The sequence below is a fragment of the Hibiscus syriacus genome, unplaced genomic scaffold (genome assembly GCF_006381635.1).
Source record: "Hibiscus syriacus cultivar Baekdansim isolate YM2019G1 unplaced genomic scaffold, ASM638163v2 tig00110160_pilon, whole genome shotgun sequence".
NCBI classification, from domain to species: domain Eukaryota; kingdom Viridiplantae; phylum Streptophyta; class Magnoliopsida; order Malvales; family Malvaceae; genus Hibiscus; species Hibiscus syriacus.
Genome location: NW_024062608.1, coordinates 1 through 23,800, shown reverse-complemented (window position 1 = coordinate 23,800; position 23,800 = coordinate 1). Strand labels below are relative to the sequence as shown.

Sequence of the window (23,800 nt, the reverse complement as noted above, 5' to 3'; positions counted from 1 at the left end):
GCAGAAACAGAAGACGAGATGTTGATGATGATGATTTCTTGTCCTTTGCGAATTTGGTCTTCATTTCTTCATATTGTTCCCTCTTCGTTGATGTTGTTAAATATGGTTTCACATGTGCTTCATAATTTCAGAAGTATGGAGAAATGTCGAAATCAAGGTCAAATTGTAATTTCGAAACGCATAGGGACAGATGAATGTCGTTTATTCCATTGTTGAATGTATACAACATGTTTCCTCAACCAATTCTCTTTATACTTCTCACTCGTATCAATTTTATGGAGCGCATCCATATCAGATATTTTTGTAGAGATTGGTAGATGAGACACAAACTATCAAAATACTCTATCTACGGCGTACATCTCAGCAATAGCAAAGTGAATCAAAGGCATAACAACACACCACAACTTTGAGCCTTCAAAAAATCTCGATCAGTAACTAATAGATCTCATCGTCACAATACGAAATGCAAGAAAAATATAAACATTAATTATAAAAGGTAGTATAAATAAAAAATTAAAAATGATAAAAATTAAATTTAAAAATTTACTAAAATAATATTTACCGAATGTCGACCAATGATATCGATCTTTATTCATATATCATATTTATTTGTATCCGACAACTTAGTCTTGGTAATTTTATGTCGTCATCTAAATAATATAATAAATAAAAATTAAAGAAGGATAAAAAATAATTTTAAAAATTCACTAAAAAATTGCCTTACAACCAGAGTAAACTCAACAGAGCTGCTGTAATTGGCGTAAAAAATGGAAATCAATACCACGCCCAAGACTGTACAACCCACAACATTGGCTTTTGACCCCTTTCGATGATTGTAGCCTTGCAAAGTTTCCGATATAAAAATACTAAAATAGTCGAGCCTCAACTAGTGTTACGATACTCAGTAAATTATTCAATATCAGAAGACACTAAAAGTGCATCAAATTAACAGATTTATCTGGTAACAATATACAAATCAATTGGAGAAGAAACGCTTGGGCTGTAAATATAACCTCCCCCTCGGCAGAGTTGTTAGTCACATTAAATTAAGACTCCAACCAAGTTATCCGTATCAAATACCTGTATAAGACCTTTGGTGGTGGCATCTTTCCCAAAATTGCCTCAACAATAGGGAATCAGTTGAAATCGTTGTGCCTCACTAGTGTCATATCATTAACTGAAACATCGAGTTGGTAAGCGACATCTTCCAACGTAATCGCCTCTTCACCACTCGAAAATGGAAAATATGTGTTTCGGGCTATAACGTTCAATCATCGTCAAAATCAATATCGGGTTCACCTTAAAACCACACAGAAATGTGGCTAGATATATCCTGAATTGTTTTAGATATATAATAATCCGTTGATACGAATCTCTAAGTGTCATTCCTCGTTGTTGAATACCCCTTTTTTGGAGTGAGTTCGAGTGAAGAAATATGAAATCATCAAGATGTAACATTTCATCTCAAGTAGATAATTTTAGGAATTCTTCAAAAAAAAATACAATTTTTTTTCAATTTTTTCTTAAAAATACACAATAAAAATCCTAAGCACTAAACTCCTATTTATTACACCAACCATAACGGCTATAAACTACTACTTTTTAAAAATCCCATGGTGGCGAGTTCCAATTTGTCCATTGAAATATGACCGTTGCTGCTGCCCGTTGTCCAACAACTATAAATGGTTAGTTTTTAAATTACAAGGTAACTCGTCACCTCGACGTGATGATTCTCAAGTTTTTTTAAATTTTAACTTTAAATTATTTACTGAATTTAAGAAAATTGCTTTCCGTGGGAGTCATCACGTCTTGAAATATATTATAATATTAACCCATATAGGGTTCACTGACTAGGACCACTAAAAAATAATTTTTAGATGAACTCGTCACGTTGGCGTGACATATTTGACCAATTGATGAGTTTGTCTTGTGTTGCAGCATTTGTCATAGATTACAAAATAAATTCTTAGATGGCCTATTTGGCCAATTAATTTTGGTACCTAAGGTATTGGGCCAAAAAAACCACCACTTCAATGGTTCAATGACCCACAAAGTAGTTTATCCAATATATTGATGCACTATACATGAACTCAGTCTATAAGATGAGGCTGAGGCTCCATTGTCATCCCACTATTCGTCCACTACCATGTAATCAAATAGTCGAGGGCGTGGAGGTTAACTTGATATGCACCGAATTCTCTTAGGCCATCTTCAACGCTGCGCTACAGTGGAGATATTTCCACTGTAGCGCGCTCTAACCCTGCGCTATCTCTAGCGCTACAGTGACAAATTGCTACAGTACTGTGTTACATCTAGCGCAATACTGTAACTAACGCTACATTTTTTAATTAAAGTATATTAAATTATAAGATAAATAAAAATATATTAAAATTAGATAAATAATCATACTAATTTTTTTTATATTTGTTTTGGATTTTTTTAGATTTTTAAAATTAATATTATAATAGTTAAATATTGTGAATAAAGTAGAGTTGATGGTAATGTAGAGATAGCGCTGAAGATAAATTATTGTTTCACCTTTAGAGTAGAGATAAAGATACTGTAGAATAGAGATGAGGACTGGAGATGACCTTAGGAACCCAGTTCACCTTCTTGATTTTAAGGGCTTTTTTGGGCAAACCATAACTCTTGAAAGCAAAACACAGTGATTTGTTCCAATCTTGGAAACGAATATGACACAGTAAAAAAAAGTGTTAATCTTACTAAAGATCTTAAGTTTAAATAATTACGTCTATATATAATCACTCTTCTTTTTAAAATATATGCCCTCCCCTCATAATGTATTTTCCATAGTATTGGATAAAACTTCAAATCATGTATTTGCATGCACTGGCAGAACCTGTATACATTCCAAAAATTTATAAAAGGAACAATTTTCATATAAATAATATAAAGGTGAAAAGTCACCTCTCTTTTAGAAAAATTTTGACACCCTTTAAAATGAAATTGATATAGTTTTATAAAAAAATATCACTAATATTTGAGTAAACTTTCGTTTTCTTCATTGAAATTTCAAAAGTAATAAATTGATCACTAATGTTATCGATTTGTAACAAAATGACCACTAATGTTATCGATTTGTAACAAAATGTACTAATATTATCGATTTGTAACAAAATTATCACTCCATCTGTATCTCCATTAAATTGATGATATGACAACATTATAAAAAGGTAGATATTTAGTTTCACCCCTAAACTATTCTTAAAAGTCATATATATCATTGAACAATGATTTTATATCTAATATATCCCAACAACTTTCTAAGTTTAAAAATATAAAAAATAATAATTATACTTGAATAACTTTTTTAAAAAATAATAAAAACATTAAAATTGTAAAAATTAAAAGATCTAAAAATACTAAAAATAACGATTTTATAACAAAGTAAATTTGACATTTCAAAATAAATTTTCTAAGTTCGCGGCCATTTACATGGCATCTTTTCCTTATTAAGGAATATCTAAAATTATATATCTATTTCTTATTCAAATAAAACATAGATTATTATAAACAAAATGTTCATGCACATGCAAGGTCCTTTTTCCAATCTCTGTTATCAAAAAAACTTTCTAAGTTTAAAAATAAAAAATTATAATTATACTTGAATAACTTTTTAAAAAATAAAAATATATAAAAACATTAAAATTGTAAAAATTAAAATATCTAAAAAGTACTAAAAAATGACGATTTTATAACAAAGTAAATTTGACATTCCAAAATAAATTTTCTAACTTCGTGGCCATTTACATGGTATCTTTTCCTTATAGAAGAGTATCTCAAATTATATATCTAGATCTAAAAAATACTAAAAAATGACGATTTTATAACAAAGTAAATTTAACATTCCAAAATAAATTTTCTAACTTCGCGGCCATTTACATGGTATCTCAAATTATATATCTATTTCTTATTCAAATAAAACATAGATTATTATAAACAAAATGTTCATGCACATGCAAGGTCCTTTTTTCAATCTCTGTTATCAAAAAACTTCTTCTTCTTCTTTTTCCAATCTCTGTTATCAAAAATCTTATTCTTCTTCTTCTTCTTTTTCCAATCTCTGTTATCAAAAAACTTCTTCTTCTTTTTCCAATCTCTGTTATCAAAAAAACTTCTTCTTCTTCTTCTTCTGTTTTTCAAAGAGAACCTCTAAAAAATGAGCTAACAATTAAACAAAAGAAACATATATGGATCGAGGGATGCTAGAGTGCAGTTGCATCCCTTTTCCCTTATATTTTAGATTTTTTCTTTGTATTTTCTATTGATTATTTAATTTCTTACATCCTAAATTTTTTAATATAACTTCTTAAATTCACACTTTAATATAAATTTTTGTATCCGTCCTGAAAAGAGATAGATACCATAACCACTTTAGTATCTCACTTTCATATGCATGAAAATGGAAAGATGTCAACTTTGAGGTTATCAAATCTAAAGAATTTGAATTTTGGTGTTGATGTAATGATTGTGGTAAAAAATATGGCACAAAAACGAAAGTATTTCTTTTGTTGTAATTCTACAATTACGGAAAGGATATTGATTTTCTTTCATGTGAGTGTCTATATTTGTGATAAGTTATTATTTGATTTTGCTGGGTTTTTACAGGTCTAAATATAGACAAAACTAGAACACATATAATAAGAGAGAGGAGGGAAAAAACCAGTGTGATTGTTGTTGTCCCAAATGTAAATCTGAGGGAAAAACCAAACATTTCCTTGAACAAAAGGGAATGCAAGGTCCTCAATCCCAAGGTAAAAAAGAAAACATATTGTTTCTCAAAACCTTCAATTTCTTTTTCCTGTGAAGAAATATTGTAACGTGAGAATCTGGCTTTGAAATTTATGATTAAAGAACAAAATTTTGAGTGAATTTAGCACTAACACATGATTACTTGTTGATTGCAGACAATGATTGCAAATGTCTAAAAGTTGGGTGTTTTTATAGGAGCCCAACGAGACTTCGTTGTCTGAGTATTTGAATAAATAGAGAAGCATATAGGTGGTAAGAAGCTGAAGAGAATAGGCCACAGCCTCATTGAATTGAATTTTCTATTCATGTTATAGTTTTCATTAGCATTTTTTTTGAAGAGGGAAGCTGAAAGATGGTGGTAATGGATGGCAGAGATGAGGAAATGCAGGAGCGAATAGGTTGTGAGGAAAGAATTTTTGTTTCGGTTCGATTGTGGCCTCTCAATGAAAAGGAGATCGATAGGCATGATGCTTCTGACTGGGAATGCATCAGTGATAACACTATCATATACCGAAACAGCCTTTCGGTTTCTGAGAAATCCATGTACCCTACTGCCTATACATTTGGTAAGTGCTTAGCCTTTTAGATATCCAGTTTATCTAAATTTGATTGCTTTCCCTTAGTTTATAATGTTTTGAAATTGCCTCCATAATAGAAAATTTTAATGGCACAGCTGTATGATAGAAAATTTTACTGCAGAAACCTTTGAGCAGGCCCTAGGATGATAGAAATATTTTTCCTTCAAACCTGTTTCCATAGTCGGAGTGTGAAATTCCTTTACCGATATACATTGTGTTACTTATTATTGGTCCACCATGATGATCTTTTAGCCACTTTTAGGTTTCAGGCCTCTAATGCAATAGTATAATTAAAGCATATTGTCATGTATGGAGTTGACATTAATGGTTTCCACTGGAATCATGGGTCTCCTTGGTGATTTTTAGACAGGGTTTTTGGCTCTGAAAGTCCCAATAGGCAAGTGAATGAAGAAGGAGCTAAGGAAATTGCCCTTTCATTACATCTCCTTCCTATCTTGTTGGATCCTCCAAAGGCTCTTTTTGTGACCCCATAAGCAACTTCCCCATCTCAACTGTCTACTTTTTAACCATCTTTCAGCGACCATTTTTGCTTACGGGCAAACGAGCAGCGGAAAAACTTATACGATGACTGGAATTACGGAGTATGCCATGGCAGATATATATGATTACGTACAGAGGGTAATGAAGAAATACAATGGTTTTTGTTTCTCCCTTGTGGTTACAACTTTCTGTTGTATTTCCCTCTTTGACAGAAAAAAAAGCATCCTTCATCTTCGAGATGATCACGAAGAAACTCACTTCGGTTTTATGGAATTATCTTACTAACAGATATTTATTTCGATAGAGGGGGATGGTTGTCGATAAACTCACCGAAGAAACTCTCCGGGACTGGAATCACTTTAAGGAGCTTTTATCTATTTGTGAAGGTAAGATTATGTCAACAAGTCTTCCTTTCACTTGATATTGACTGCATACTTAAGGATGCTTTGGTGCACACTGGCAGCTCAAAGACAAATAGGGGAGACTGCTCTCAATGAGACAAGCTCTAGATCCCATCAAATTTTGAGAGTGGTATGCTTTTTGTTCCACTGCAAAACTGTCAGATATTATTCACTTAACAATGATGTGAAAGCCTATTTGCCATTCATCAGACAGTCGAAAGTTCTGCACAGGAGGTTTTACTTTTAGCGACAGATCAAGAACCCTCGTGGCCTCCGTGGTATGAAACAACATATATCTTTTCCAGTCAAGATTTGATTGATCAACCAAAATTTGAAAGCAACTGACATTTTCATTCTGTTTCGTCTAGAACTTTGTTGAACGTGCGTCTCAGACATCTTCAGCCGGTGCTAGGTTGAAAGAAGGTTGCCATATAAATCGATGTTTACTAACGCTTGGAACTGTTATCCGCAAGCTGAGGCTAGTTTATTTATCAGATTACTTCTGAATGTTTGTAGCACTTAAGAAATCCTCTGATGTATCTTGTTATAAATTTGTACTTGGTTGCAGCAAGGGAAAAAGTGGACACATTCCTTACAGAGATTCGAAGCTGACTCGGATACTTCGGTCGTCCCTAGGAGGCAATGTTAGAACTGTTATAATTTGTACCATGAGTCCGGCACGGACCCATGTTGAACTATCAAGAAACACCCTATTGTTTGCAAGTTGTGCTAAAGAAGTGACTACCAATGGTCAAGTCAATTTGGTGCTGTCTAATAAAGCATTAGTGAAGCAAGTGCAAAGAGAAATGGCTAGATTAGAGAATGAGTTGAGAATCGCAAGAACAAAGCCAACTTCCTCGATTTCCGATGCGTTGCTGCGAGAGAAAGACCTTGAAATAAAAAAAGTGATGATATAGGTATAGCTTTAATCCATGAATTGTTTTGATTCTCCTTCATGCTTCATGCAGCTAAAGAAAGATGTAGCCATTCTGATTCAGCAAAGATACCTTGCTTGGTCAGTGGTCGAGGGGATACGACAAGCGGCTAACAATGGAAGTCCTAGAGATGAAAAACAGTGAAAGTATGTGTATATGGATATTACTGAAGCATTTGATGCATCTTTTAAGTTCACTTCACCATCCAAAGTTTAATTCCTGCATGTCCTCATTCACCAGATGAGTTCAGACTCTCAGTACCCCAAACTGAGAGTGCGAGGTAAAGATTCACTGGACTCTGCAAACTCAATCATTGTGAGACCGGTTATGTCTGCTGGAGTTAGATCCCGCTGTCCTTCAGATATACAAAGTTTCAGCTCCGAAGAGAACTTCCTTCAGCTTCCCGACTTCAAATTGACTATACCACGTTCAAGTGCCTCCTCCCCGCAGTTGTCACCGAGGTGTCCATTTTTTATCGGAAGTACTCTTTGCCAGGAGGAGAATAACGATGAAAATTCAGTGGCACCTTGCAAGGAAGTTCGTTGCATTGACCCGAATTCAAGTATGAATACATATTTGGACTCAACTTTTTCAGAGTAGCGCTCAAAGATTCATCAATATGATGTCTCATCTCCTGGGGAAAACTCAGCTATTTCAGGAGTGATAGAAGTTGACATTGAAGATACATCAAAGCAAGAATCCAAGTCATCCCACTTAAATGAAAATATAGTTCTTGCACCTCATGAAAAAGCATATTTATGTAAGCTGAAAGAGGAACCCTATGGCTGTAGAAGCTTGAGATTTACTAGAAGTTGTGAAGCGAGTCTGATGACTGTTTCTCAGTGGATTGAGAAGGTACAAGAGAATCATGGTGTATCTCCCGTACAAAATGCGAAAGATTTCACTGAAAGACCATACAGTTTCCACAGAAAATCTTCTGCATTGAAGTTTTTTGATTACAAGAGCGAGGCCGGGGAGGTTATTAGAAATGGATCTCCACTTGAATCTCAAAGTTCTTTTACAAGTGCCGCTGGTTGGAGTGTCCAAACCCCAGAGAATCAGATTAGTACCGATTTCCATACTTCAACAGGAGGAGCTGAAGAAATGTCTAGTAATCACAAGTACGAGAACCAACATGGTGATTCTCTGGTGAGTGTTTGATTCTTTTCTTCCTGATTATATGATAAAGGGTATACTCTATTACGAAAGTTCGCGTAAAAACATGTGCATGACCGGTACAGGCACTGAACGCTACACCGGAGACTTGTGGAAGCTCTTCAGCGTGGCCTTCAGAATTTAATAGGCTTCAAAGAGAGAGAATTGAACTTTGGCGTGATTGCAATGTGTCACTGGTCCATAGGACTTACTTCTTCCCGCTATTCAAGGGAGATCCAAAAGATTATATATACATGGAGGTGGAACATAGAAGGTTGTCCTTCATGAAGAATGCGTTCACCAATGGCCATAAAACGGTGGAGAATGGCTCCTTGCATGCGCTTCAAGGTGTATATATGTGTGTGTGTGTGTTGTGTGTTTATATGCTTATTACATCAATCTAGAAGCCACTGATGTTCTGAGTTGCAAACAGTGAGAAGGCTCTACGTCGGGAGAGGCAACTGGCGTGCCAGTGGATAAGCAAGAAGCTCTCCAAGGTCGAAATAGAGAATCTTTTCCGTAAATGGAGAATTGAGTTGAACGCTAAACAAAGGAGGTTGAAGTTGGTTAACCTCTTGTGGAGTGACTGCAATGACATGGAACACATTGCTGAGAGTGCTGCCATTGTTGCAAAGCTGGCTGGCTTTGAAAACCCAGAGAAGACGTTCAAGGAAATGTTTGGTCTCAACTTTACCCTGGGACAACACGCACCCACGAGACATAATACTTCAAAACGCAGTGTATTGCCTATGTTATAGGTGTTATACATATATACATATATATATATATATATATACACACATCATAGTTGTTTGATTTCATCCACATTAATCTCCTTTGTTGGTTACAGATTCCGATTTTGAAATTTTCTGTTTCCTGAATTTAGTGCAATGGAAGAGTTTGTAAACCGGTTAAAACGAACATCAAGGATCAGTTTTAATACTTAAATCGTAAACCAATTAAAATGACAAATTAAATTTATCAGATAGTACCAAATAATTTAGAATATATAAAAAGAACAAAAATCAAAACGAGAAGGATGTTTACAAAAGTAAAGAAAAGGAAAGGCGACGGCACTAGGCTGCCGCCTAAAGCAACACTTGGAAAGAAAAACGAGAATTACTTTAGAGAGAGTTGAAGCTCATAATTAACACAGGACTAGCTTTTTGTTTTTCATAAAGTAAAGTGATGAAGCTCATAATTTAACCTAAAACTGAATCCATTTACAGCCCTAATAACTAAGGGTGTTCAAAATTCGATTTTAACCGAATTAACCGATCGAATCGAACTAATTCGGTCGGCCACCGAATTAGTTCGGTCGGGGAACGGTTAAGGTTTTTTTAGATATTCGATTAACGGTTAATTAACCGAAAATTTTAAATATATTATATATAACATATGAGCTCAGCCCAAACCATTTAAAACTCAATTAATAATTTAAGATCCAATAACTTTTAAACCTAAATCAATATTAATTAATTAAAAAATTTATATAAAATTTTTATTTTATAATTATATATTATTTAAATTAATTGTAAATTATTTTTCTGAGTTAAAAAATATTAAATATATTATATATAACATATGAACTCGCCCAAACTATTTAAAACCCAATTAATAATTTAAGATCTAATAACTTTTAAACCTAAATCAATATTAATTAATTAAAAAAATTATATAAAATTTTTATTTTATAATTATATATTATTAAAATTAATTATAAACTGTTTTTTTGAATTATAAAATATTTAATTTTTATATAAATTAGAAAATTTTAAAAAATTTTGGTTAATTCAAAATTAACCGAATTAACCGAAATTTGTTCGGTTCGGTTAATATTTCAAAAAATAATTCGGTTCGGTTAACGGTTAAAGAAAAAAAATTCGGTTAATGGTAGTTCGGTCGGTTCGGCCACCAAATTAACCGAATGAACAGCCCTACTAATAACCTTAACAACGACCATACAACGGTCTCCTAATTAAAAAGAAAAATGGTGAAGTGGGGAAGCTGATAGTAGAACTTCATCATTGCAATACCAAAAGAAAGATGAACAGAGGCAGAACTGTTCTAAGTAAATAAAAATGGTCTTTTCAATACATTGAACTTACATTAGATTCCAGTAATATATAAGAAAAGCAATGTAAAACATGATTTATTTTGAATTGAATCTATCTTCTAATCATACAAACAACACAGAATGCTTAAATAAGATTCATAAACGAGTCCGAATAACAACTTCGCCAATGCTTCATACTGCAGGCTATTGACAAGAATAGGATGCAAAACAACCAACTAACGCCAACTAGCAACACCCCAAGTTTCAGAATCTTCCACTCTACTCTGCTCGGGATTGACCAGCACGAGAAGAGAGGATGATACCGACAATGAGTCCATACAAAGCCAAAGCCTCAGCAAAAATGAGGATAAGAATCATCCCAACAAAGAGCTTTGGCTGTTGAGCATTGGCTCTGCAAATAAATGCACATAAAAAAACTATATCAAACAGGCACATTCTCACAATTGCAATGAATCTTGAAACCAAACAAATCTCAGCTTTGTAATAAATTATGACGGATCTATATTCTATATTCAATAGCAACAATTCTCAGCTTCACTGCTAGCATCAGTAAGATTTAAAAAGAAAATAATAATGCTATCTTTCAAAGCTTTTAATCTTTGTAACTTCCACAAACCTTACATGAATAGAAATAAATTCATTTTGTGAACCGAGTAAAATTCCAGCAGATCCAAGTTTGAATTCACTCAACAAGAAGTTTACCACTATAGTTTTATCAGAATTTCTGAATGTGAGTGAACAGTCATTACATAATTACTTTTTCACTACTAAAACCACCTTCGAAAAAATCTATGCAGCAAATGAATTTGATTCGTGCAAACAAAATTTCAGTTCTAGAGAGTTGAAATGCAAAACTGCAAAACCAAATGATTCCAAGCAAATTAGATGAAAATACCTTACACCAGCATCGCCCACGATTCCAATAGCCATGCCGGCAGAAAGCCCAGCGAGGCCACAAGCAAGACCAGAGGAAAGATGAGCATAGCCATCGAATAGGTAGTAAGATTTGGCCTTCGGGTTAATCCCAGTGCTAATAATAACTGCAATAATCAACCCATAAATACCCAAAACACCAGCCATAACAACGGGGACGATTGATTTCATAACCAGCTCCGGCCTCATCACTCCCATCGACGCCACTCCTACACCGCTCTTGGCCGTCCCATACGCAGCTCCCATACCTGAAAAAAAGAAGAAAACAAATCATTTGGTTGGGGAAACGAGAACCCGTGAAGAACCGAAAATTTAACAGTTAGGGTTGGGGCTTTTTACATGAGAAAACGAGGGCAGCAGCAGCGCCGAGGAAGCCAAAGAAAGGAGCAGTTTCATCACCGCTGAATGTGGACGCCATCTTAGACTTTCAGCGCTTCAACAATTTCGCCGACGGTTTGAACAGCTTTGGAAAGTATGTAATCGGTCGATTTCTTTCCGGATCAGAGGACAGACGGACCCACGAAATTTCTCAGAGGACCCTCGTGAACGTGTGTAATAGAGCCGTAACCAATACCATTATACGAATCTCGATCTTGATTTGGGCTAAATTTCTATGGGCGTATTTTGGCAAAAATAAGACCATTTTATGGGCTCAAATGCCATTATCTAACAGAGACCTTTTTTGGTCCAATAGGGCAAATGAATAAATTATTTGGGAAAATAAGACAAGTAGAAGATTTTCCGGGATCTACGGTGTTTATAAAATTCGTCACCTTGACATAATGAATTTAAATAAAAAATATTTTTAATTAAAATTTATTATTAAAATTTATCATCTCGACGTGATTAGTTTCATGTCACCCTAAAAAATATCGTAAATCTTAAAATAAACTTGTACTTGTCTTATTAAGGTAAATAAAGAACCGTTAGACCGTACTGGGCCAATTTTGCCAATAGAGAGAGCCAAAATATTTTTTTTCAAGGTATACGAGTGTTCAAAAGCCGGACCGGACCAGATTCGGATATTTGTTTGGGACAGGCTTATCGGAAAAAATAAAGATAGGTAACTCTTGGACAAATTCCATAATTTATTTGATTATTGAAACGTTCCTAGCAGTTTTCTATACACTGTTCAATGATAATGTTCAACAACACTTCTCTTTCCTCAGGGTTGGGAAAATGGTAGAGTCCACTTTCCATTTACCACACACACATAGGGATGTCAATCCAAGGGATTACAGACAACAGCACAGCAGGAGCTAACCCGGTTTACGAAATATACTTCGAAACTAGTCTCTCTGAACTAATAAACAAATGGAAGAATGGCCCACCGGTTTCGAGGATAGTCCTCGAACTTCTGAAGGTACCACCGGTGAGTTTCTGCTGCAGAAAAGGCGAGATTAGCTACCTGAAACAGTCAGCCGAAAATGAGTTACAAAATATTCAGCTACAGGGAACATTGTTTTGAAGTTGCAATGTGTATAATAATCTGCATAGTTCTGGAAGATAGATTAGGAGGGTACAAAATACCACAAATCCAAGAAGTAGCCATATGGTAATGTCGGTTCCTCCACTAGCGACCAATAGACCAGCATATATTATCTGTACAGATACAAGTAGGTAATGATCATAACTTGTCTGTTTGACAGCAACCATGGCATATACAAGCATCCACAAGTGAGAGAAAGAAAATCACCATCTCAGCTAAATAGTGCGGACTCGAGACAACTTCAAACCAATCTCCACGAGGAATGATGTATTCAGCAGTTCGATCTCCACGTTCTCTAAGTGATCCCTGTACCAAAACCAGAAAATCAGCATCCGGATGAGCACAAGTTACGAAGCATGCATCATTTTGTTCCATTCCGAAAATTTGGAATCACACACAAGCAAATATAGGTTTAAACAGAGAAAAGACCTACAAGAATCGCATGACAACAAAATTGATGGAACCACCCCCAAGCAAATATAGAAGCACCAGCCCATTGGCACCTTCCAAGCCCTGTTATAGGCTTCACATAACCCCACAAATCAAAATCTGTAATTGACAGCATTTCTTGGCCTTCAACTTTAAATTCAACTACTTGATCAGCTGCAAAATTAAAAGCCTCTAGTGCACAAAATGTACAGAGTGACAGAGGTGCTGCTGTATAATAACTGCCAATACAATCATCGTACAATCAGAGCTAAATACAAACTACGATGGCATTTAAGATTATCAACTTCAATCAATAGTCAAGCTCATGCATTAACTGATCATGCTCATTAAAAAGGGGACTTTAACGGTCAATCTTCCAAATACTCTTCCTTATCAGAACAAATCTAGAAGCATAACAGAAACATATTAAATCCTAACATTCTGCTAATAAACAAGTAATTGAACAATTCATCAATGGAAAATCATGAACTTAACAAATGTGTTCAGCAACTCACTAGATGCCAGTTAAGTATCCAACAATGTGCATCCTAGCTGAAGAGCTATAGTTGAAAACATGACGGGTCTCATACAGCCGCCTCAGGACATGAATTTCCATCAACAACAACAAGAACACAGACTTCCAAACATTGAATCTAGCTTCAGCCGTGGTAAAACGAGACTTGTGTAGGAAAAAAACATGTGACCCGCCTGTCAATTGACTAACAAAACTCAAAGGCTCGGAACCCAAAGGTGCAACTTTGTATGCAAAGTACCAAATGCCCATTAACAAGGTGGTTGTCCAAACCAAACCCAACAAATAGAAGTGCAGAAAGAAACTCTGTGGAACTGTGAACCTCTACAGTATCCACAAAAACCCAAGAGAAAAAGAATGTTAGAAGAATGAAATTTGACGGGAATTTCTTAAAAAAAGATGATGAAATCCAAAAAGAAAAACGGTTCTTACATTGGATGAAGATGGCATAATCTTGCCCCTTTTGGCATAGGCTTGTAAAAGGGAGTGAAACGGATTGAGACGCGGAGAAGGCAGTGAAGCGATGAGGAGGGGAAGAATCCCAGCTATCCATGCCGCTCTTAGAAGCCTAATAAGGGCCGTTTTAATGGTGTCCATTGACTGTGAAGCAACGGCTTCCATCAAAATTCCAAGTAAATTCATTTTCCCCTTCAAGCGAGAGATAAAAGGAAGAAATTTGCAGGAGGTGAAACAAAGAACAGTGGCCGGCAAAATATAGTAACGTGTCAACAACGTGGCATCAGGGTGTAAATAAAACTGGATTGGCGGCTCGGCCCTTTTCCGTTAATAAACGAAAATTTTCCATTGGGCTTCGTGCCCAAGGAAACCGAACCCTAAACTCTAGGCAAGCCGCCAGACGCCTAACCATCGAGCTAGGCCTAATGTTCGTAATAATTATATGGCTTAAATGCATCATTGCTCCTAAATTATCCTTCAAAATATTTTTGAGACATTTTATCATTGAAATTTAAATTATTACCTCATTTGTCCCAATCTATTAGCTTTATTAAAAATCACATTGGTAAATTACATATTTGTCACTCAATCATTCATCCGATTCTATTTTGGTAATCAACTATTTCTTTTTTTTAATCATCAATAAACTTAAAAAACATGTCATAAAGACAAAGTTATTAAAAATACAAAAAAAGAAAAGATACAATACAATAAAATAAAGGAAAAACAATAAATATCAATGATCGACTATCAACACTGAGATTAATGTTGATGCTAATCACAAAGATAAAGAAGAAATGGAACTAGCAGACACAAAGAAAAGAGAGAAAACTAGAGCTGCTACACAGTAGAATAATTAATTTTAGTTGATTCAATGATTCAAATATAAAGGTACGATAAAAATAACAAACTATTAAGATAATACATAAAGATAAGAATCAGTTATTATTTCACTGTTCATTCCCACATGAATTATTATGTCAGTATCATTGATCATTATGTCATTATAGTTAATTGTTATATGAGTATTGTCAAATGATTGAAAATGTTTAAAATATATATAATTTTATAATCATTTTAACTTAAAAAAAAATTAATATAATTAGATGAGTTTAAAAATTAAATTAGTACAAATTAAAAAATAAAGATAACATTTTTTATTCAAGTTCACTGAAAAACAAATTTACCCACTGAGTTCTAAAATAAACAATTACTGAAACTTAAACTTTTTTAATGTACGGAACATCACATAAGTTGGGAATAGTTTTTCTTTAAAAATGAGTAATATTTTTCTGGACATTTTTTTTTTGTTATAGAACAAAACATAAAGCAAGCATTGTTTTTCTACACACTTTTTAAACCCTCTTCGGAATCGTAAAATAAAATCTTAAAAATGTTGCAAAGATTAAATTTTAACTTATATGACATTTTGTGCATCAACCTGAGCAGATTGATGAACTTGAAAAACGATGATTAATCTCAAATTACTTTAAAGGGAAGCTGTAAATCACTTTTAATCTGGATAGAAGGAGCCACACGTTCACTCGGGGAATCATGTATTTTCTTGAAGACGAAGTGGAGAGCTGGGGGACCAAGAGTAGGTATGCAAAATGGACCCCCCAAGAAATAATTACAGGGCCAAGTGTAATCATTTTAATGTTCTATACATCACATATTTTTAGGTGATGAGTCCATTTTGTGATTATGGCATTTGCAATGAACCTATTCTTATAGGGAAGAGACGTATGTGGAAACTTCCATGTCATTACAGTATCATAATTTTTGATTACTGCCTTTGCTTTAAATTTCAGTGATGGCTCCATCAATTTTATAGCTTAGCAAATTTGCTATACATAACCTATAAACCCTATTGAATACGATCAAAAGTTTTCAATAAAATGTTATCCTTAGCTGCACCCACGTGTACCATCCACATTCGTTATCGCTTACAATAGAGTTATAAATGAGACAAAAATAGTAAGTTATTCGAGTTTAATTCGGTCAAAAAAATTTCAACACTAGGTTTGAATGAATTCGACTAGACTTTTTAACGAACTGAAGCGAGATACTCGATACCCGACTTGAAAAAAATAATAAGGGAAGCCACACATAAACATATTTAATTACAAGTTAAAGATGTCACATTAACTTGTAAACACTTACCAAATAAAATCGGGTTAAAATTTGAACTTTTTCGAAACTTATTCATTTGTTTTTATTCTTCGTCAAATTGAGTAAATACGTAACATTAAATTTAATATTTTGATTTTTAAATCATATCCAATTTCAGGCAGTAATTTAACAGTTCAATATTAAATCATATTTAAATTAAAATGCCTACATAAAACTCCATTTTGACAGCATCATATATATACTACCATTCATGTAAAATATTAGCTATACTTAATAATGGCCATACTACTTGGTATAATTTATATATTAAGAATCGATTATAAAACTAACTTATCAGAGCAACAAAACACATATAATATACATGTCAACTAGCTAAGTCAAATATTAGTAAATACCGTACTGCTTTTTGGGAATAGTTGTGATACTCAATAAGTGATGCCAATTGTACTACCTACTTTGTTGATTTATCCTTTAATTATATATGCGTGAAACATTCACACGCTAAGTAATCACTTAATGATGCATATACAGTAAAATATTTCAATATTAAAATATCATAAATAATTCATAGTACGATACTGAAATATAATATGAACTATTGTACATAAAAATGTCTTAACATAATATCATAACATATAAACAGACTTAATAAAGCCTTTCTTAATTCGGAAAAACTATAAAATAACAGTTATCATAAAAACATATAAAAAGACTTTCAAACTTTTCTTTATACTAAAATCTGAAAAATCAACCTTTCAAAATCCACATATCGAACAAACAGAGCAGATATATGACACTTTATGCCAAATCAGAATATTCATTGAAAGTTTTACTTTCAACAAATCAAATTAAACTTGCACTTTTCATATTTATTTAATTGATAGCCCAATGTATAACAAATGAAAATATAAGGTACACGAGTCAGAACGAGTGTGTGCACAAGATACAGTTATAGCTGCCATAATAGAACGCACCCTTGGTGCCAAACATAAATATAGGTACTATAGAACAAATTATCACTATATTTAAAACATAAATCATATAAAGACAACTCACAACGTCAATACATTGTGAAGCCCACAATGCACATATAGTTTAAGATAAATATACTCAAGGTACAAGAACACACATATAGTGCAAAATATAAAATCATTGAATCTCATGACATGTCAATCGTACCATCAACTCTCAATGCACATACAATGGGCTTATGATCTCCATTTTTTATTATTTTAATTTACAACCAGTCATCAAGCCCAAACCAAATCAAACCCCAAAATAAAAGCTACAACTAAACCAGAATCAGACCTAACACTCGATCCAGACCCAAATTAGACCCGACCCAGATCTAACCCTAACCCCTAGGATAGCCGCCCAAACACCCCAACCAAAGGCCACCCTTCTCTGCCCCAATACCCAAATATCACTCCAGCACTCCACCACCTCCACCAAGCTTCACACAACTCTTGTAGAAAACACAACGCAAGCAAACAAAAATTTGTAATGATTCATTTCTGTAAATAGGTCTGAAACCCCCAAGAAAATTCATGTAATCTCTCTCTGTTCTTCATCTGTCTAGAAGCAATAAACCATTTTTTAAGGTTGTTCCCTTTTAAATTTGAGCAGTAAATTCTTTTTCTTTATTAAGTTTGGAATATCAGTTGAGAAGAAAAATCTTTTTTCAGTTTTCGAATAATAAAAAAAACGTTTTAATCTTCAAAAAATCAACAACAACAAAAATTCTTATTTAGTTTCGGAACAAGTAAAACGATTTCCTTTTTTCGAGCAACATTAAACAAAAAATATATAACTTTTTTTTTGTTTTGAAATAATAGCAATAACATAGGCTTTTTCATAGTAAAAACACTAAAAAATAAAAGGAAAGTGATGGATCAGTTTATCTGAGTTGGGGGGGCTTCGTCGGAGGTCGTCGGAGTCCGGGGAAATCAAAAGGATTAGGGGGATTTTGAGGGATTTCAGAGTATTTTTTGGTGTTTTTACCCCCTAAAAAGAGCCTAGACTAGCATATCTGTGTTTTTTGGGCTTTTTGGGTTTCCAACCGCCGTATGCAGTTGCTGGAGCGGTGGGCAGAGGGGGTTTGAGGTGACCAATAGTGGTCCGAGCGAGGGGAGGGTAAAGCATTTTAGATTTTTTGGTTTTTTTTTCGGTTTTGATTTTAAATGAAATAAAAAAAGAAGTTGATATATATAGAAATAATTTGAGGGGAGATCACGCTGAGGTCCCCCACTTGTAGAGTGTTTTTTCAGTTTGGTCACTTGTATGGTTTAAAATTGTAATTTTCCTTTTCTTGCATGTTTTTATTTTTTTGGGGTTTTCCCTGTCTGGTCCCTGTAAATTAGGCATGTTTTTACATTTTGGTCATATGTAGTGACCTTTTAAATTTTATTTTAATTGGTATGGATTAATTTTATAATTTTCCTATTTTTGTTTAATATGGTATTTTAGGCTTAAAATAATAAGGTTAATTAGTTTTTAGGACCCTTAAATTTTTCCACATTTTACATTTTAGTCACGAAGCATGCTCTTTTCATTTTTTATTTCGGTACTCGATTTTTATTTTATTTTAATTTAATCACTGTTTTATTTTATCGTTTATTTAAAATTGATCACTAAGTTTTATGTTGTTTCATTTTAATCACTAATTAGTTCTTTTATCTTTATTTATTTTGGAATTAGATGTGTTGCTTTCAATTTATGCATTTTGGTTACTACCTATTTTCGATTTAGCTACCGGTTTTTTATTTTGTTACATTTTAGTCATTTACTCAATATTTCGATTTCATCTTTCCTTTTTTATTCGTTTCAATTTAGTTCTTATGTATTCATTAATTGTTTTTTTTTTATTTTGCCTTCAATTTTAAATTCCATTTAACTTAGTCCTTGTTAGTTTATTTGTCTTTTTAAATTGTACCCGTTTTGATTGCATTTTAATATTTTAATCCCCATCTAGATTACTTTTATTTTAGATTTAGTCCTCAAATTAGGAGAATACTTAATTCGGTCTTCTCGTTTTGCTCGAGGTTCCAATATAATTATTCGAGTCTTAAAATTAATTTAAATTAATAATAGAGCCTTCATTTTAGGTTGTATTTCAAACTAGTCTTTTAATTTAGGGAATAATAAGAGTCGACCCTTGCTTAAATGCTTAAGGGACCATCTCAGTTATTCGATTCAGTAATTGGTTTAAAAATCAAATAAGGTTAATATTATAACTTACATTTCTAGGCTTGTGCCTTTAGGTTCTTTGATTCTCATAATTCAACACTTTAGGATAGAGGGAACCTTAAATTACCCTTAGTTAATTAGGACGAATAAAAATTTGTTAGATTGAATTTTATTTTTCAAACCTAAGGTAATGTTCACTTATTAAGGAATTAATAGTATATCTCCCCCAAGTATGCTCAGGAGGTGATTACTGGTGACATTACAAGAAATTGCTACTATTTTGACAAATTTAATTTTCTCAAAATTAATTTTGTCACTATTAGTAGCTTTTTGGTGACAAAATAAATAATCGTCGCATTAGATTAAAAATGATATACAATTACGACAAAAGCTAAAATCGTTATAACAATTTGTCACAATTAACAAACATGTGTAACATATGGTGACAGAATAAATTTTATTACTAATTTTTGTCACAAATGTTTCCCTCCAATTTTTTGGCTCCAAATTGAAGGCATATAGTGATAATAGTTGATCTCTCGCCTTCATGCTATGGTGTGAATGCTATCGGCTTTAATAAACAAATACCCTTTTCAACTTTTCATTCGTAATGATTTTTAAATTAAATAAAATTTGAACTCAAAATTTCTGATTCTAAATATAGGGTAATCAACTAGGTACCAATTTTGGGGGGCTTATGGGGGTATTAATCCTTCCCCACATGTAACCGACTCTCGAACCTGATTTCTAGATTTTCACAAACCTTAAAACTTGGTATTTTGATAAAAATAAAATGTTTTATTAAAATCACCCGACTTTTATGGTGTCCCAATCACACATTAAATGATTGGTGGTGAATCCTCATATTTTAAAATTCTTTTCAAAGAAAACCCCCAAGTCAATATCGATCTTTCCCCGCCCAGGAAAAAATGATGTCGACAGCTTGGTGACTTCGCTAGGAACATTTTATTTTTAAAACAACTTCAGAGTCAAGCCACGAGTTGGTTACCCTATATTTCGATTCTGGAAATTATGAGTTCGATCTTGTTTTAATTTATAGTTCGTTATGTCATTTCAAATAAAAAAGATTTTCTCTCTGGTTAGTGCTTACACTTCTATGAAATTGTTTAAGACTATTGCATACCATTGCTCTAAACCCGAGCTTAGTCCTGGTTTACCTAAGTAGGGAGAAACGTCACACCTCATGAGGAGCATTTGGCTTCCTTGTGTGGGTCTGATAAAGTATCTCTGGAAAGCATTCTAAGTTGCCTGTTCAGATATCAGTTCCAAGACACACATTTAGCGGTGTGATCCCCTGAGCCGAATCCTATTCGCAAGTCTGTAATGGGCCGGAATCAGAGTTAACCTTAGAAGGTTGTAAAGATGGTTTAGGAACCCTTTTCTAGAACCCAACCTCATGTAGAGAATTTAGTAGAACAACCCGTTAGAGTTATGTAGATAGCCTAAGAGAACTAGAGTGTATGTGGTTAGGATTCTAATTTTATCTGTATGCTTTATTCAATATATTCATAGTTTATTTACCGATTGAATTTAATCATTTCAAATTTTTGTAACGTACATTTCTTTTAATTGATCATTATTTCACTAACTTGATTTCCTAATGTCTTGTTATGTGCTTTGTTGTTTTTTATTGTTGGGATCAATGTCTTTTGCATACATTCATTTTGCATGACATTTGTATTGCTTAATACACTTCCAAATCATGCATTAAAATATTCATTCATTAAAATAAAAATAAGGTTTCTGATCATAGTGATCCTGGTTATATTGGTAGCAAGAATGCTTAGCATCTATACGACACAAAAAATGCCTAAAGAAAAAAAGGATAAACTAGACAAAATTGAGAGAGAGCAGAAAGATATGCAAGAAGAAGTGAGGAGAAAGTTGGCACAAATTGAGGCTAGTATTGCAAACTCTCAACTCGATCTGCTGAACAAGGTGGAGGAAATATTTAGGAGACATTTGATCCCTAGAAAGACTCTGTTGGAAGACCCCACACATCCTTCGAGTTTTACACCTGTTCGAATTCCTAAGCACACCTCTGCGCATCAAGAAATCCGATCACCAGTCTGTTTCACTGTCGAGCACCCACAAAATCAAGCTGGAGCTTCATTCCTCACTGATTGTCTTGTTGCTTCTGGATTGAGGCCAGGTGAAATCTGTACTGATAATGAGGTCCCTGACCTGAATGAATTAGCTGGAAAGGAAAAATTCACCCAAAGACTAAAAAAAATATAAGAGATGATTAAATATAGGGAGAGGGTTGAGTCATTCTATGGGTTTGACGCCAAAGAGCTAAGTTTGGTCCCCGATCTGGTTCTCCCACCAAAGTTCAAAGTTTTAGATTTCGAGAAGTAAAATGGGCTACATGTCCTTCATCCACATCACCATGTATAGTCGTCGAATGGCTGGCTATGTGGAGAATAAGAAGTTGTTGATCTATTGTTTTTAAGACAATTTATATGGACCTGCTTTCAAATAGTATAACAAGCTAAAACGTACTCAAGTCCGTTCTTGGAAAGACTTAGCTCAAGATTTTTTGGGTCAATACAAGCACATGACCGATATGGCCCCTGATCAAACAACGTTGCAAAACATGGAGATGAAGTGCAGCGAAAGCTTTCGACAATATTCACAACGATGAAGGGACGTTGCCTCTCAAGTGCATCCACCAGTGATCGAAAGATAGTTCGCTACTTTGTTTATCAATATATTAAAATCTCCCTATATTAATCACATGATAGGGGCTACCACTAAGAATTTCTCAGACATCACCATGTGTGGAGAAATGATCGAAATAACTATCAAGAATGGCAAGATAAGAGGTTTTGATAGTACTGATGTTGACAAAAGGAGCTGAGGTCAATACAATGAGGTCTTATTCAGCCAACCATGAGACCAAACCTTATAGAATGACCCAGGAGAAGACTCCTATGGGTGAAATTCCAATGAAATATGAAGAACTGCTCCCATTGCTGGTTGAAAAAAATTTCGTGACTCCAATTCATTCTAAACCGAAAGAGCTCCTATTTTCTAAAGGGTATGATGTTAATGCAGTATGTAGCTACCACATGGTAAGCTTGGGGCATACTATTGAGAATTGTGGGGCATTGAAGTGCAATGTTTAAAATTTAATTGATTAAGAGGCATGGATATTCAAGGAATGGTGGGGCATTCTGATGTAAACCGAGAAAATCATTGCAACCACTAGGAACTTTTGATTCACTCGTATATTGTCTTGTTTGAATTTCTTTTTTTTTTCCTTTTCATTAAAAGGTTTGTAAGTCACTTGATAATCGAACATCTTAAATGAAATGCTATCTTCTACAGTTATGATCAATGAGTAAATTTTAATCTTGAAATTCTTTAAGTATCAATTGGATTAAAAGCTCTTTCACAAAATCAGAGTTATAGATCTTTGACAAAGTAACAAGATTAAAAACTCATAAAACAAGGACTTTTGACCTTACCCCAGAGGATATATTCAAACACTATACCCTTCTCTTGCGGGGACCAATATAGCCTTCTCATCTCATGAGAAAATGATTAAAAGGTTTTACATTCGGGTATGAATAGAAGCAGACAACATGGGGCATCTCTTGTGTATGACATTGCAAAACTGCCTACACTACACTTCTGTTGAAGACGTTTAGTGATGATACTAATCTTCACAAATGGAATGATGGAGTAGACAAAATTAATTTATGTCAGTTGTTTGGGAACTGAACTCTAAATGTGTGATTTCTTTACCATCAAAGACACCTACACTATAACAGGTTATTCTCGATGAGCTTAAGAAATCCTAAATATTAATACTCAAAAGGTTAATAATAATTATTATTAATATAAATTATACAATAAAGATGAGCTATTACTCTAAAGCAATTGGTTATAGAGGAAACTCAAAAGCCCTGACTTTATGAATAGATTGCATTCAAACCATTACGTTGATCGGATACCTGGTACTTCGGTGTTTTCTCCATTACGATTGTCAAGTCGAAGACTTTGTGATGAGATGAATCCTTCAGCTATGCCTGAACAAAGGCAAACTAAATAAATTCCAATAAATAAAGGATATAATACCTATGCTCGATCTAATAATGAGTTTCGATGAAAATGGACTAAGGGAGTTGAGGAACACAAGCACTCGAGAATTTCATATTTAGACTGATGTCCCTACTAAAGGAAGTCTATAAAGAAA

At 33.8% G+C, this 23,800-nt stretch overlaps 2 protein-coding genes and 1 pseudogene across 2 annotated transcripts; 1 reads left to right on the top strand and 2 right to left on the bottom strand.

Moving 5' to 3' along the window:
* The first annotated feature begins 5,004 nt into the window (after positions 1 to 5,004).
* Positions 5,005 to 9,101, top strand: LOC120216475 (annotated as a pseudogene).
* Positions 9,102 to 10,479: 1,378 nt separating this feature from the next.
* LOC120216354 (V-type proton ATPase subunit c2) lies at positions 10,480 to 11,882 on the bottom strand. The gene is made up of 3 exons (XM_039213800.1): positions 11,693 to 11,882; positions 11,316 to 11,601; positions 10,480 to 10,811 (listed from the first exon to the last, which is right to left on the bottom strand). Exons 1-3 carry the CDS (start codon positions 11,769 to 11,771, stop codon positions 10,679 to 10,681), a joined length of 498 nt encoding a protein of 165 aa, XP_039069731.1. The 5' UTR covers positions 11,772 to 11,882; the 3' UTR covers positions 10,480 to 10,678.
* Positions 11,883 to 12,423: 541 nt separating this feature from the next.
* Positions 12,424 to 14,498, bottom strand: LOC120216328 (polyprenol reductase 2-like). Its single transcript, XM_039213785.1, has 6 exons — positions 14,236 to 14,498; positions 13,787 to 14,127; positions 13,276 to 13,510; positions 13,050 to 13,148; positions 12,884 to 12,955; positions 12,424 to 12,761 (listed from the first exon to the last, which is right to left on the bottom strand). Exons 1-6 carry the CDS (start codon positions 14,443 to 14,445, stop codon positions 12,657 to 12,659), a joined length of 1,062 nt encoding a protein of 353 aa, XP_039069716.1. The 5' UTR covers positions 14,446 to 14,498; the 3' UTR covers positions 12,424 to 12,656.
* Between the last annotated feature and the right edge of the window lie 9,302 nt (positions 14,499 to 23,800).

Excerpts from the sequence above, each read along its gene's own strand:
- LOC120216328 (XM_039213785.1), bottom strand. The coding sequence starts at position 14,445 with ATGAATTTACTTGGAATTTTGATGGAAGCCGTTGCTTCACAGTCAATG. Across the intron at positions 14,128-14,235 it reads TTATGCCATCTTCATCCAAT|AGGTTCACAGTTCCACAGAG; the intron begins GTAAGAACCGTT and ends TGGATACTGTAG. Across the intron at positions 12,762-12,883 it reads GGCTACTTCTTGGATTTGTG|GTAGCTAATCTCGCCTTTTC; the intron begins GTATTTTGTACC and ends TGACTGTTTCAG.
- LOC120216354 (XM_039213800.1), bottom strand. The coding sequence starts at position 11,771 with ATGGCGTCCACATTCAGCGGTGATGAAACTGCTCCTTTCTTTGGCTTC. Across the intron at positions 11,602-11,692 it reads TGCTGCCCTCGTTTTCTCAT|GTATGGGAGCTGCGTATGGG; the intron begins GTAAAAAGCCCC and ends TCTTTTTTTCAG. Across the intron at positions 10,812-11,315 it reads GTGGGCGATGCTGGTGTAAG|AGCCAATGCTCAACAGCCAA; the intron begins GTATTTTCATCT and ends ATTTATTTGCAG.